This window comes from Callorhinchus milii, unplaced genomic scaffold (assembly GCF_018977255.1).
Source record: "Callorhinchus milii isolate IMCB2004 unplaced genomic scaffold, IMCB_Cmil_1.0 Scaffold30, whole genome shotgun sequence".
NCBI lineage: Eukaryota > Metazoa > Chordata > Chondrichthyes > Chimaeriformes > Callorhinchidae > Callorhinchus > Callorhinchus milii.
In genome coordinates, this window is record NW_024704771.1 from 3,275,099 (window position 1) to 3,291,527 (window position 16,429).

At 44.2% G+C, this 16,429-nt stretch overlaps 1 protein-coding gene across 1 annotated transcript in view; it reads left to right on the top strand.

Moving 5' to 3' along the window:
- The first annotated feature begins 8,841 nt into the window (after positions 1 to 8,841).
- LOC103189476 (complement C4) overlaps positions 8,842 to 16,429 on the top strand; it is a 53,734-nt gene continuing 46,146 nt past the window's right edge. Inside the window, 7 exon segments of the mRNA XM_007909893.2 lie at positions 8,842 to 9,053; positions 9,916 to 10,108; positions 11,076 to 11,256; positions 13,274 to 13,344; positions 13,745 to 13,830; positions 14,909 to 14,991; positions 16,233 to 16,320. Of these exon segments, the coding sequence (XP_007908084.2) occupies positions 8,989 to 9,053; positions 9,916 to 10,108; positions 11,076 to 11,256; positions 13,274 to 13,344; positions 13,745 to 13,830; positions 14,909 to 14,991; positions 16,233 to 16,320 (767 nt within the window). The 5' untranslated portion in view covers positions 8,842 to 8,988.

Consider the following 16,429-nt stretch of genomic DNA (forward strand, 5'->3'; position numbering starts at 1 on the left):
CCCGAGGACACCAGTTTAAAATAGTTGTTAAAAGAAACAGAGGGGAGTTGAGAAGAATTTTTTTCACACAGTGAGTTGTTCACATCTGGAATGCATTGCCTGAAAGGGTGGTGGAAGCCGATTTGATAAGAACTTTTAATAGAGAAATAAATGATTATTGGGGGAGGACAAGTTTGCAGGGCTATGGGGAGAGAGTGGGGGAGTGGGATTGATTTGGATAGCTCTTTTAAAAGAGCTGACACCGACACGATGGTCCGAATCGCCTCCTTCTGTGCTGCATAATTCTATGGTTCTATGATTCTAAATAATAATAAGTTGGTCACTCAATCCACGACTGTTTGTGGAACACTGCTGTGCGCAATTGGCTGCTGCATTTCACCCCCAAAATATATAGTCAATTCAAATATTCATATACAGAGTCGTACACTCTGTGAAGCGCTTGAGACATCTGGAAGATGAGTTGAGGTGCAATATCACATGGAAGGATTATTATTATACCCATAGGGACTGCATCTGTAAGCACGGAGTCTAACCTGCACTGAGATATAGAGACCTCACTCCGCTGGCCTCACCCTCACTGGCCTCACTCCTGAGAACCCGCCCCGCTGGCCTCACTCCCTGGGACCTTCTCCCCCCACACCGAGAATTTGTTCACCCACCAGCCTGGAGCCACGAGACCTTAACTTGACTGTAGTCACATAGTGTTGGGGTTGGAATTAACTGTTTTTGTGCCAGTGACCAACCAAATGAAAAGCAGTGTTCCTGACCATCGGACGGACAAGAAAGAGATCCTTGAATCAGCACAAAACAACACCACCCAATACACCACCTCCAGTTTGACAATAAATGGAAGCTCTCACAACAATGCTCTGTGGCAGATGTATCGAAAGATATATATCAAGCCGAAATAGTGGGGTATCCTGCCACTGTATAAATCATTGGTACAGTTCTGGTCATGCAATACAAAAAGGAAATTGGAGAAGTCGAGACGATACAGAGGAGGACAACCAAAATGATTTGAGGGAATGGAAAGACTGGACTATGACGAGCGACTAAGTAAATTGGGCATGTTCACGCTGGACAAGAGAAGATTGAGAGGCGATAGGATTGCTGTTTTTAATTCGAAAGGGGCAAAACAATATGGACCACGACAGGCTGTGTCAACTTGTCCAGAATAATTAAAGCAGAGGACACGGCTCGTGTTTGAAGGAGGGTAAATTCAGAACGAATCTACGCAACCACTATTTCAGTGAGCGAATAGTGAACCTGGAGAATTAGATTCAGTATACAACACTGATCAGACAAACGTTGAAAGATCTGGGAGTTTACTGACCAGAGAGTTACCACGAAGAATAAAACTCATTATAGCGACAAGCCGCAGAGGAGGGTTATGATATATATGACTTGGGATCCATACAATTGCAACCCATCGTTATAATGAGGCCACGATAGTCAAGTTCACCGTGTGTGCTCATGGACTTGCATCCATGCTTTAAAAAAAAGACGAACTTCTCGATCATCTATTTACCGCCAATGTTTCTTCCTCTGTGTTGTCTATAACTGGAAGTTTGACTTGCAATTCAGCTTGATATTTAACACCGGAAACATATAAGGTCAGCGATGCCCCGTTGACCCAGAAGTCAGCCATTTTAGCATGCAGCTTTATTTCTCACCTACAAAAACCACAGAGTCATTCAATTTTCAAGTACGCGTTGTCAAACACTTTGAGACTTCACATGAGGTAAAGGGGAACAGAAGAGTGAGCAATGGGTGAATACTAGTGCAGAGTATAAATATTGGCACGGACTAGTTGGGCTGAGTGGCCTGTTTCTGTGCTAAACATTCTTTGTAAACCTTTGAGGCTCTCAACAATGTGATATTGCACGATATCAAATGGAAGGATTATTTATTATAATATTATTATGGAATGCACACTGCAAGCTTGTTATGATTGAATAGTGAAACTCGCTGTAACACTCTGTAAGGCCCAATGCCCTATAGCATTCAAAAGCTTTGAGATGTAAAATAAATGAAATTTATATAACTATTGTGTTAACAGTTGCAGTTTCTGGTAAGCTGTCTATTTCCAGGGATGCTATAACAAGTCATACAATGGCTATCAGTTAAAACTCATGTACAGAATAGTGGCTCACAAACAATTTATTCTCTCTTGATCAAAGGAGGAATAAATGGCAAATGTATGAGCCTGTGTTGCCACAGTAGAAATTTTTTTTTAGTTTTTTAGTTTTTTTAGTTTAGTTTTTTTAGTTTTTTAGTTTTAAAATTAAAATTTGAGAAGATAAATTCATAAATCATTCTTAATTTTAAAAAAAAAGCCTTACATTTGATATAATGCCTTATTACATCATCGAGACATCTTAAAGGGCTTCATAGAATATATTGTAGACCGAAATGACTGAATATTTTGTGGGTAAAACACGGCATTCAATTATTATCCCACAAACAGCCATGCATTGAGTGACCATTTTTTATTTTGTTTTGAGGTTTATTACTCCCAGAGAGCGATTTGCCAAGGTTCCTATTTACCGCTTGGAAAAAGAGAATGTGAAATAAGGAAACTTGCCTAAGGTTTTGATCTTACAGCTCATGTTCTTGTTTGCTTCTGTCAGTGAAGCACTCCTTTGGAGAAGTTGACATTGCTGCATCAAAACGGACAAGCAATTACAGCCACCAAGTAAAATGTAGGCAGGAACTGAGGGCAAAATATTTATTGCTGTCTGTGACAGGGAGATAAACCCTGTCACTGACCTTGGTGGTGATCAATCTGGACAGTCGTGCCAAGAAGGATTTGTAATTTGTAAGTCCTGCAGGTGGCAGCCTCTCAAGCTGATTCTGTGATCTTCTATGAAGTGGAACCACGCAAAAGGGGGCTCCTGGTACCCAGTACGACATATATTGTGGTCCAACCATCGGCCAACTAGGCAGCTACTGCAGGACTGCGGCTTACACGTCCATTTACCAATCTCACAAATTAGACCGAGCGCTTGTTCCGCTGAGTGCTTCCTTACCAAATACGTGCAGGTGTGCTTCATTCTTCCGCAGCGTTGGAGTTGAGCTGTCACTGTGTCCTTGGGCCCTGTGCTCCACCACTTGTGGCCGCACTTTCAGGCACTACGTTTGACAAAACTCTGGAACACTCTCCCTCTAGTCCTCCAGCTTGCCCCTGCCCTCTCACCTTGCCTCCATCTTCAGATCCTGTCTCAAGACCTTCCTCTTCGACTGTGCCTACAGTCACCTCCCGTCTCCCTCAGCTCGGAGTCGTGCTCCACACTATCAAACGTCTGCTGGCTCCAGAAAGCAGTCCCTCACACGACTGAAACTTTCTGTCAACAAATTAGTAGGTGATCTCTCAGTACAAAACAAAAAGTTACAAACCACATACAATTTTTTTCTGAAAGTTGCGTTTCCGCAGATTTGTTCTGAATTTACCCCTTGAATTATTATAATAACAGTGGTTGAATTTGACATAGCGACTGATCGCATCTTTGAGACGTCTCAAAGACCTTCACAGAATACACTGTAAAGTGAATTGACTGTACATTTTGTCGGCAAAATTCGGCAGCCAAATACGCACAGAGGTGTCCCACAAACAGTCACTGATTCGGTGCCATTATTATTATCAATTGAATTTTTTAAAAGGCATTTTTACTCCCGGAAAGCAATCCGCCAATCCACTATCAACCAGGTTCCTATTTACTGCTAGGTAAACAGAGGCGAGTGGATAAGCAAACGTGCCTAAGGTTTCGGCCTGTACAACAGAGAAACATAACTTTGATTCGCCTTATTCACCTTAGGTAGGGGGGTAAACAGTGAGAAGGATAGGAGCCGACTGCAGAAGACATAGACAGAATGGTAAAATGGGTACACACATGGCAGATGTGTTTCAATGTGGAGAAATGCGAGGTAATGCATTTTGGTAGAAAGAATGAGGGGAGCAATAGAGGCTGGTAATACAATCATAAGGGGGGGGTAAAAGAACAGAGAGACCTGGGGGTTCAGGTAAATGAATCCTTGAAGGTGGCAGGACAGGGAGATAAAGCTGTAAAAAGGACATGTGGGATACTAGGCTTTATAAACATGGGCATAGAGTACAAGAGTCAGGAGGTTATGATTAACCCATATAAAACATTGGTTAGGCCTCAGATAGAATACTGCGCCCAGTTCTGGGCACCGCACTATAGGAAGGATGTTAAGGCATTGGAAACGGTGCAGAGGAGATTTACGAGGATGGTACCAGGAATGAGGGACTGTGATGATGAGGAAAGGCGAGAGAGGTTAGGATTATTCTCATTGGAGCAGAGATGGTTACGAGGAGACCTCGTAGAGGTCTTCAAAATCATGAGGGGATTTGACAGGTTAGAAAGGGAAAAACTGTTTCCACTGGTGGGTGTGTCGGTGACTCGAGGTCACAGATTCAGAATAGTCTCTAAAAGAAGCCGCGGGGAGGTGAGAAGAAATGTTTTCACGCAGCGAGTTGTTCCAATCTGGAATGCATTGCCTGAAAGGCCGGTCGAGGCCGATTCGATAACTACTTTTAAAAACGGGGTGGACGGGTATTTGAGGAGGACGGGTTTGCAGAGTTATGGGGAAAGGGCTGGGGAGTGGGATTGACATTACACTGCTCTATTCAAAGAGCCGCACAGACTCGATGGGCCAAATGGCCTCTTTTTTTTGTGCTGTACGATTCTATGATTCTACGACTTTATGATCATCCAACAAAAAGGACTGAGTATGTCTCTTGGAACCCATTCCAACTTCTCCTGGTTGGTAACTCTTTACCCAGCAAGCTCATGTGTGAGTTTTACTCCCTCTCTCCGTCTCCTGAGAAAGTTCTTCGCAAACACTTGCTGAATCTCAGAGGATTGTGGAACAAAATCTCCATAACGTGATGATTATTATTATCATTATTAAAAACTGCAGAGTATTTGGTCGTTCCCACATCCCCACACTCACTAATGGTATATTAAAAAGATCTAATGCTTGCTATATCATGCTCATCATGGGATAATCACACATGATCCCGTCTGTTACCACCTTGTTATCCCGATTGACAGGCATGATCCACTTTTTCAACTGTTTGTTGAAAGGGCAGGAAGTAACCGAGGTAATTTGGTCCAGAGTATCTCCTCTCTTAATAATAATCCTTGCATTTGATATAGCGCTTTTCACATCGGGAGGATGTCCCAAAGCGCTTCACGGAATATACTGTAAAGTGAATTGACTGTATATTTGTGGGCGAACGCGGCAGCCAATTGCGCACAGCAATGTCCCACAAACAGTCGTAAATTGAAAATGACCAATTTATTATTGTTTTGTTTTTTTGGAGGGATTATTATTAGGTGTGTGGAGTAAGGAAACTTGCCCGAGGTTTCGCCCTCTGCCTGGAATTGAACTCAGGTCTCTCACTTGCAAAGCGAGTGCTCTAACCACTGAGCTACAGGACTCCATATGAGACTTTATACATCTGCGCTCTGTTCAGGGTGAATGTTGAAGATCCTGCATCACTGTTGAAAAACATAAGAGTCTCTCCCGGTGTCTTGGTCGACAATCCCAGATTTACATAGTTCAGACCATTTGATCCAGACCATTTGGACATTTGGCCCAACCAATTTGGGCATGTAAATATATAGTGACCACTATAGATACAAAAAATATATGGACCGTACAGTACGGAAACAGGCCATTTGGCCCAACCAGTCTGTCCAGTATTTATACTCCACGTGAGTCCACGTGAGGGTGGGTGGGGGGGGATGGCGGAAGCAGGGAGATTGAAGCACGGATGAAGAGGAGGGTCTTGGGATGGGTCTTGAAGATGGCCAGGGTGGAGGCGAGGTGGAGGGACTGCGGGATGGAGTTCCAGAGGGTGAGGGCAGCGTGGCGGAAGGTCTGCCCACCAATAGTGGAGCGAGCAAAGTGGGGGATGTGGAGTAGGCCAGAGCCCGCTGAGCAGAGGGAGAAAAATGGATGGTAGGGGGTTAGGAGGCCGGAGAGATAGGGGGGAGCAAGACTGTGGAGGGCTTTGAAGGTTAGGACCAGGATCTTGAACTCTATGTGATGGGAGTTGGGCAAGGATGGGAGTAATAGGATTGCGGAGCCTGGTGGGGGAGAGGACACGGGCTGCAGAGTTCTGGATGATCTGCAGCCTGTGGAGGGAGGAGTTGGGGAGGCCGACAAGCAGTGAGTTTGCATAGTCGAGCCTCAATGTAATGAAGGTGTGTATGAGGGATTCAGTGGCCTGCGGTGTGAGACAGTGTTGGAGCCGGGCGACATTGCTGAGGTGGGGGAAGGCAGAGCAGGTCATGGTGCAGATGTGGGGTAGAAAGGATAGATGAGGATAGAGTGGTCGACATGAAGAAGTTCCTCCTAAATTCTCTTTTAGATTTCCCCCAACACTATCTTATACCGGTTGAGGAGTCTCCAAAGAGTTGGAACGGCCTAACTGGGCTATTCTACCCTTTTACAATTTAAACACCTCCATTGGATCCCCTCTTAAATGTTTAATCTCTGCTGTAAAACGTTCTAGCCCAGTTCGTCTTATCCTGATAACAGTAACCTATGAGCCCTGATGTCATGCTCATACTCATACTTTACTCTTTCCATCACTGCTATATACTTGTAGTGTGGCAACCAGAATTGGAAAAGGGAGAGAGTGTGTGTGCCGTCGGAGTGTGTATGGGTGCTCATGTGTATTTTGTGTGGTGTATTTGTGCATGCGAGTGTACTTGTGTGTTTGCGTGTGTGTCTGTGTGTGAGAGATGTACACCAATTCTTATCAGGACACAGGTTGAGGTGACTGTCCTGCTCCCAAGTCTAACTACCGTCGGGAATAGGAGTTGGCCAAACTTTCCCAAAGAGGACAATAACCTGTTGCATCCCTGTTTGTTTGTCAGAAACACTTCGGGGACCCTGGACTTTGAGACGTTGGGTAAATGTTTCCAAACATAAAGAAATAAGTTGGCAGCGAATAAAAATTGAGCAGAAGCTGAGTGGGTCACGGATCGAACCTTGTGCCATCCCCAAGCTCCACGTCAAGGCTGATGCGGCAGCTCAGTGCTGTGGGAGTACAACATTGTCAAAGACATGGTCCTCTTCATGAGATGTTACACTGAGTTCTCATCTGTGTTCTGTTCAGGCGGATGCTGAAGATGTATGTGGGACTGCCAGTGTGGGTGTGGTGGAGGGGAGGAGGGCTTTACGGGGTTTACGAGTGGAGTCCAGTAACTCGGTGGTTAGAGCACTTGCCTCGCAAGCCAGCGACCTGGGTTTGATTCCCCGTCGGGCAATACACTGGGCAAGCTTGCTTGCTTCACACGCCTCTGTTTACCCAGCAGTAAGTAGGAATCTGGTGGTTGGTCAATTGGTGAATTGCTTTTCTGGGGGCAATAATTCCTTCAAAAAATAAACAAATGCATTAAAAATAGATTGGACACTCAATCCCCGACTGTTTGTGGAACGCTGCTGTGAGCAATTCGCTGCCGCGTTTCGTCCACAAATTATACAGTCAATTCACTTTACAGTATGTTCTGTGAAGCGCTATGAGACATCGCAAAGACGTGATAAGGCGCTATATCAAATGCAAGCATTATTATTATTATTATTATTATTATTACCGGTGAACACCCGCCTGGAGAAATCACTCATGTGCTTTGTGCATGTCGCTGTACCCAAATCGCCTGTCAGCTCACCTACAAAACCCTCAGTCACAACACTAATTTTCACCCACAAAGTATAGAGTTAATTCACTTTAGAGTATATTCTGTGAAGCACTTTGAGACGTTGTGAAGATGTGATTAAAGCGATACCACAAATTCAAAGATTATTATCATTGACTGAAAATGTTGATAATTCTTACATTTGATATAGAACCTTTCGCACTGCAAAGACATCTCAAAGTGCTTCATGAGATTTTATTGTAAAGTATACTGACTGCTTATTGTACTCAAATGCAGCACTCAATTGCCACACTGCAAATTCCTGCAATCAGCTGTGAAGTGAGTATAATAATAATAATCCTTGCATTTGATATAGCGCTTTTCACGTCGGGAGGACGTCCCAAAGAGCTTCGCAGAACACACTGCAAAGTGAATTGAGTCATTTTCAGATTTAATGTCTCGGTTTAATGTCTCACCTGAAGAATGCCGCCACATACCACACAGGTCTCTCCCAGCACTGCACTTGAGTGTCAGTCTGAACACTGCGCTCGAAGTCCCCGACCTCTGTCGCACACTGTCACGCATTTTGGTTTGACAACTTTTCAATTTTGTAATAGTGCCAGAGAGGTGCAAAGTTAGTGAATTATTTTTCGCTCTCGCTCGTGCTCTCCCCCGCCTCCTCCTCCTCCTCTCTTTTGTAGGTGAGCCGACAGGCAATTTGGGTACAGCGACATGCACAAAGCAAATGAGTGATTTCTCTAGGCGGGTGTTCACCGGTCATAATAATAATAATAATATTAATGCTTGCATTTGATATAGCGCCTTATCACATCCTTTACTTCACTGTCTCCTTGGGTTTCTCTCTCACTCAGTCTCGTGCTCTCTCACCCTCTCTCTATCAGTCGCTCTCCCTCACCCTGTCACTCTCTCTCTCTCTCTCTCTCTACCCCACCCGTCCCGCATATTTTCTCTCATTTTTTTACTTCTCCATCTCCCTGCATTTATCGCTTTCTCAGTCTCTCTCTCTTTGTGCCCCTCTTCCTGGCACTCACCCTATCACCAAGATACGCAGTGGAGTCAATAAATGACTAGAGGTCAATACTGGTTGATAGAATGTACAAAAACAAGGCAGAAGATCAGAGGATAGTGAGAGAGGGGCAGAGTGAGAGAGAGAGAGAGAGAGAGAGAGAGAGAGTGTAGAGACAGAGTGAAAGATTCTGAATGAGAGTGAGAGGGGTTGAGTGTAACAGCGAAGAGCAGAGAGTAAGATAGCTATAGTTTCTTCGTAGATCAGCCTGGGATTTCACCCGCAGCCATGGAGCTCCTCCAGAGCTTCCTGTGGCTCTCAGCTCTCCTGCACTCAGCTCAGGCTGCCCCTTCGTATGTTGCTTCCGTGTCGTTTTACTCCAGAAATGTTGAATAGGGAATATTAATTTATATTTGTGTGAGCTTGAGAGTGAGTGAGTTTGTGCGCCTGTGTGTGTGTGCGTGTGAGAGAGTCAGTGTGTTTGCCTGTTTATATCCGCGCATGTGTGTATGTGACAGGGTGTGAGCGTTTGATTGCGACTATCTATCTATATATGTGATAGAACGTGTGTGTCTCTGTGTGAGCGTGTGTATTTGTGTGTGTGTCAGCATGATTTAGTATGTCAGTATGTGTGAATATGCATATGAGTGCAAATAAGTGTGTGTGTGTGTGAATAAGTGTGCGTATAATTGTGTGTGAGCAAGAGTGTCAGTGAGGGTGTGAGTGACTACAGATGCACATGAAGGTGTGTGGGCATATTTGAGATGTGAGAGTGAGTATGTGTGTGTGTGCAAGTTGTGTGAGTGACTGTGAGATGTGAGTGTGAGTGTGTGTGTGCAAGCCTGTGTGAGTGACTGTGAGATGTGAGTATGAGTGTGTGTGTGCAAGCTTGTGTGAGTGACTGTGAGATGTGTGTATGAGTGTGTGTGTGCAAGGATGTGAAAGTGAGGGTGAGATGTAAGAGTGAGTATGTGTGTGTCTGCAAGCGTGTGTGCGTGGGTGTGAGCATTAATGAGCATGTGCGTGAGTGTATACGTGTGAGTGACATGTGTATGAGATGAGCATGTGTGTGCAACGGTGTGTGATGAGTCAGGTTGTGTGTATATGGGCGTATATGTGTGTATGAGAGTGAGTGTGTCAGTGAGTGCACAGGAAATTTTATTTCAAGTGATGTTCCCCAGGACCGCGCTGACTAACCTACATTGTGCGTTCTAGTTACCTGATCAGTGCCCCTAACATCCTTCACATTGGGGTCGAAGAGACCGTCGCTGTACAGGTCGATGGAGTGAACAGACCTGTCTCCGTGGTCGTCTATTGCATGCACGAAGTCAGTCGCCAGAAGTGCTCGGAAGACGTTAGCTTCCAGTTAAACGCTGAGAATGATTACCAACAGTTTAAACCCATTACAGTGAGTCCCCAGTACTAATTCTTCTATTTGATACCACATTGGGAGGGGTATTCCTTGCACATCGTGGAGTCCTGCAGCTTACGGGTTAGAGCCCTCGCCTCGCAAAAGAGAGGACCTGGATTCGATTCTCGAGCAGGTCAAAACGTTAGGCAAGTTTTCTTATCCCGCATGCCTCTGTTCACCCAGCAGTAAGTAGGAATCCGATTGTTCATTGATTAGCAGATCATTATTGAGGGGTAGTAATCCAAATTAAAATAAATTTTAAAAATGTGGTTACTCAATCCACGATTATTTGCGGGACACTGCTGTGCGCAATTCACTGCTGCGTTTCGCCCACAAACTGTACAGTCAGTATATTTCAGTATATTCTGTGAAGCGCTTTTAGATGTCTCGAAGACATGATAAGGTACTGTATCGAGGCAAGAATTATTATTATTATTATCAGTGTTGTGTGGAGGGTGCTATAGAAATGCTCCCTCAAAAGCTTTCACGGGATGTGCTGTAAAGTGTAGTGACTCTGTGTTTTGTAGGTGAACATGAAGCTGATTTCCACGCAGAAAACATGGCACAAACAGCCATGAAGTGAATGAGTGATATTATATGAGATGATTGTTAGCGTGGATACTCCCCACTCCTCCCACCACCGCGCGCACACCCCCCACCCCCGACAATGTATTTGGAGAGTGGCGTTTAATTCCTTACCTGAAGGATGGCGGCTCCAACAAAGTGGCACTCCTTCCATCACTGTGTTGTGTCACTCTGGACTATGAGCTCAAAATACCTGACATTTTGCCTTAACCCATCACCTTCTGACTTGGAAGCGAGGATGGCCACGGCTGTGGCAGGCAGACTGACAGCTACGTTGGGTGGCAGCAACACATTCCAGGACTTTGGATAGTTAAGCACTGATCTGGCTGTATCTGAAGTGATGTAAATGTCGCTAACGCTCTTGCTTTAATGCTGCCAGGTGTCAGCTGATCTCGTTGAGAGAAAGGATTTGTGGAAACGGAAGGTGCCCTATATTTCTCTCGTGGCCGAAAGTAAGGAATTGTTCCAGTCAAGAAGGATGGTTCGTGTCTTGTTGTCTTCAAAACAAGGCTACATCTTTATACAGACTGACAAATCAATATACACGCCCAATGAGATTGGTAAGCAAAGATGTCCTGCAAAAAAAAAAAACTCTGCCTCTGATTGATGTCAAAACAATGTAAGGCAACGATGAGCAAGGCAACTGGATCCTGGCTGGTCAGTGACAAATGAAAATTAATACAGACAGACACCAGGAAGTGTTCCTTTACTCAGAAGTTAATTAACAACTGGAACATGTTGCAGGAAAGGGGTGGTTGAAGCCAGCAAACTGAATTTAAAAAATTGTCGATGATGTAATGAAAGGACAGTAAACTGGGTAGTCTGGAAAGGATGACATCATATTGGGCCAAAAGGCCAAACTAATTGAGTGATCTTGTAATCTATTTCCCAACTAATTTCCTATTCTTGACAAAATATACAACAGTATTATTATTGGGGAGTTCTATAACGTGTTGGTTAGAGCAATCGGCTGGTTGTTGGTTGATTGGCAGATCGCTTTTCTGGGGTTAATAACCCCTTAAAAGAAAATTGAGTCACTCAATCCATTACTGTTTGTGGGACACTGTTGTTCACAATTGGCTATTTTGTTTCGTCCGTATACAGTCAATTCACTTTGCAGTATATTCTGTGAAGTACTTTGAGACATCTCGAAGACGTGATAAGGCAGATTACCAAATGCAAGGATTATTAGTTACATCCAGACTTGATTACATCAACGCTCTGTTTGCCGGATTCCCCAGCTCTACACAAGCTGTAGACTATCCCGGACTCTGCTGTCGTGTCCCTCCGCACACCAGGTCCTTGCCACATTCTCCCTTGGCTCCATTCAGTTCCCCCAGCAACTCGAGCTCAATTCTCGTCTTCACTTTCAAATCTCTCCATGGACTCACCCAACCCTACCTCTCTCTGTCGCCTCCTACCACTCTGTGCTGCTCCCTTCTCTACTCAACCGGTTCAACCACAACCTGCTGTTGGGAGAGCTTCAGTCATTCTGCTTCTGAAACTCCATAATGTGGTCCCTCTGCCTCGTCCACTCCTTCTTGGAGTCTCTCAACCTTGCCCTCTCCCTCAAAGAGCCCTCAATCTCACCCACTCCCCAACTTTGCAGCCCATCTTAAAACCTATCTGTCCAACTGCACTTTTGGTCACCAATCTCACCCCACCTTAGCTCCCACCACTGCTCACTGAAATGCACTGAGGTGTCCTCCAGATGAAAGATGCTGTATAAATTTAAATTGTTTGGTTCTTTATTACGTTCTTCAATTCCACGTGTCTAAATGTTAGCTAATATTCTTTTAGGTCATGGCAGTTTCATCTTACACTCTCCCTGAGTCAGGAGGTTGTGGATTCAAGCCCTAAATCAGGGACTTTGAGCTCAAGGTCCAGGCTGATATACCTGTGTAGAGCTTTGCAATGTCAGAGGTGCCATCCTTCCAATGAAACATCCAAAGCGGAGGACTGTGCCCCATTTATATGGATATTAAGGATCTTGTAGTGCTAGTTGAAAAGAGTAGGGAGTTTTTTCTGATGTCCTGACCAACACATTCCCTAGGGGTACAGTTGATAGAGAGAAGCTAAGACGGAGGAGTTGAGACTGATAAGGTGAAACAGTGGAGTAGAGAGGGTGAGATAGAGAGGTGGAGACTGATGGGGGTGAGGGCTGAGGGGGGCAGACAGAGGGATAGAGGCGGTAAATTTCAGAGATTAGGGTGCAGTGACACAAGGCTTGGTCACTGATGGAGCAAGTGAAAGATGAGGGCATGGAACACTCATCACACTGGTGCCAGCTGAGCAAAGAGAGTGTCTGAGTCAAGGTCAGGAGGAGATTGCAGCAATAGAGAGAGCGATGCCAGGGCTGGAAGGGTTTGGTGAGTGTGAGGAGAGTGAAGTTGATCCATTGACAGCCAACGAAACCTGGTGATGACTAAGATAAAGAGCCGAAACAATTTCCTGTGAAGGAAGATCTTTTAGATTTTTTTAACGTGGATTGAGGATTTTTTTAGTTAATCTTTTAGTTGATGAAGACTTGGATTGTCAATTTATTTCAAATACTTCTTCTAATTGTTACTTTTACAGTCAAATACAGAATTTTTACTCTCGACCACTATATGAAACCAGTCAGCAAAACCATTCAAATATCCATATATGTGAGTATTCTCGTGGTTAATTTCATGTGCTATCTGTGTTTGGGATGAAGAGTGAGGTGGGCAATAAATAAAGCAAATAGAAAGCAGGCTTATCAATGGCAAATGAAGTTTAATACATATACATACAACATACTCCCTTTTGGAAGTATGATTAGGAAACACACGACTATATAAATGGATAAAATGTGCAAAAGGGAAGAGCAGGGAATTGGTTTGGAGTATGGAGCTCCAGTGGGGGAGTGAGCACCAGCACAGACACAATGGAGGAAGAAATCTGATTGGGATTGGAGTGCATATCTCCTGTTGGAGAGTCGGCACCAGCACACGAATAGAGGCAGAAAGAGCAGGAGAATTGCATCAGAGCATTCAAAATGTTCCATATGTTTAATATTTTCCACAGAATTCCGGGAACATGCGGATATACAGCGGAGATTTTATGTCGAATAAAATATCTGCCAAACAATTAAAGTTGCCTGACATTGCACTGTAAGTCTCTGTACTGGGGTAAACAGTGATTCCAAGCAAGCACCCCGGTGCTCACCGGGCTCCACTAACTCCCTATCACCGAGCAGATCGATTTCAAGGTCTTCACCTTCACCTACAAACCCATCCCTGGCATGCTCCTAATCTGGCTTCCCCCTTCCCCCCATCCACCCACACACATAGTCCTTTGCTTCCATCCCTCTCTCTGATCAGATAATTCAGGCCTGTTGTGTGTCTTCCGATGTTAGGGATATTGATCTCACAGTCGAGGATAATAATAATAATAATAATCCTTGCATTTGATATAGCGCTTTTCACGTCGGGAGGACGTCCCAAAGCGCTTCACAGAACATACTGTAAAGTGAATTGACTGTATATTTGTGGGCGAACGCGGCAGCCAATTGCGCACAGCAATGTCCCACAAACAGTCGTAGATTGAAAATGACCCAATTTTTTTTTTATTATTGTTTTTTGGTTTTTTTGGAGGGATTATTATTATCTTGTTGATACTCGTCAACAAGGTGATGTCTCACCACTGTAATCATAGACAGACTGCAGACATGGTTGGGAAGAGAGACTGCAGACATGGATCACCTCAAGAGCAGTGCTGGGAAGGCTCAGCATTGTTGGAGGTGTCAACTTTTGGATTAGACATTAAACCAAAGTCCAGCATGTGCCTGTTCAGTAAATTAAAGATCCCAATGGGCTATTTAAAAAGAGAAGGGAATTTCTCTCTCCTAGTGTCCGAAATACTGATTGTCCAACACCTTTGAACATCCTCCCAATGTGAAAGACGTTATGCAAATATAATTTTGTTGTTGACGTGGGAAACAATCTTCCAGATAAAATTGGTTATTCATTTCATGGATGTTTGTGGGTCTTTGCTGTGTGCAAATTGGCTGCTGCATTCACCACAACTTTAGGGTCACTACACTTTAGGGTGAATCCTTGGAGTATTTTGAGATAACTCGATAACGTGAATAAGTGATTATTATAACTCAAACATGGACTGGTCCAGAGATCAAATTATTATTATCAATATAAAATTATTTCACTCAATGCTGTTGTTTCATATCTAAAGGCCTGGGAACTGGAGAATAGAGGTGCAGTTTGCAAGCTTCCCGATGTCTCTACGTTCCGCACAGTTTGAAGTCAAGGAATTTGGTGGGTATGACACATTGCCACAATTTATCACAATGCGGAGATATAGAAAGTATTACTTTAATTTCACTTTATGTATCACAACCCAGACTTGATTATACCAATGCCCTGCCAGACACTCTAGCTCCTCCCGACACAGGTTTCACACCATCCAGATCTGTGCAGTCCATGTGGTTTCCTACACCAGGCTCCGCAGGCCCATAACACCCATCTTTGCTTAGCTTTCCGAGCTCCCCATTCCCCTAGCAGATCAAATTCAAGATCCTGGTTCTCACGTTCAAATCAGTTTATGGTTTTGTCCCACATTACCTCTGCCGCCTCATTCAACTCTATGAATTCAGCTGCTCCCTTTGCTGAATGAAAACCGATCTGCTATATGTCCCCTGTTCTAGCATCGACAGGCAGACTTTCAGCTGTTTTGGAAATGTCATAGAATCATAGATATTGGCAGCAAACGAGGAGGACCATTTTGTAAATAGAGTCCGCACAGAATCCCAGAAAAGGGAGATTATTCAATCCTTCAGCCCTACCATATCTCCAGACCCCTTCAAGCCTTCATATTCTTGTCTACTTCCCTCTTGAAGCCCATTATTTGAGATTTAGCTGGGTACTTTGCTGCTTCAGGCCAACCAAAATTATTGTTATATCTGAGGCTCCACACGAGACTCTACAGCTATTCATAAAATCATAGCATCATAGGATTATACAGCACAGAAGGAAGCCATTTGACCCATCGTGTCTGTGCCAGCTCTTTGAAAACAGCTATCCAAATGAATTCCCACACCCCCGTTCTCTCCCCACAGCCCTGCAGATATGTCCTGCCCAAATAATTATCCACCTCTCTCTTAAAATTTGCTATTGAATCGGATTCCACCAGCCTTTCAGGCAATGCATTCCAGATCCGAACGACTCACTGTGTGAAAAAATTTCTCCTCACCTCCCCTCTGTTTCTTTTAACAACTATTTTAAGTTGGTGTCCTCGGGTTACTAACCCACCCGCCAGTGGAAATAGTTTCTCCTTGTTCACCCTATAGAAACCCTTCATAATTGTGAAAACTTCTATTAAGTCTCCTCTTAACCTTCTCTGCTCCAGAGAATAATCCTAACTTCTCCAGCCTTTCCTGATAACTGAAGCCCCTCATTACTGGTAAATCTCCTTTGCACCCTCTCCAATGCCCTGATATCCTTCCTGAAGTGCGGTACCCAGAACTGCTCACTATTAGCCATGTTTGATCTTTTCAAAGTTCTTCCCAGTTTTGGAATCAAGGTGGAGGCTGAGCGTATGTTCTACCTGATAACAGCGGCAGAATTCAGTTTCACAATCATAGCAAAGTAAGTACACAAATTATCTTAAATGTGATGTCAACAAGAATGGAATTCAAGAGCAGTGGATGAATCCACGCCAATCTCAAACCTACAAAGTTTCTGGGGTGAAGGTCTG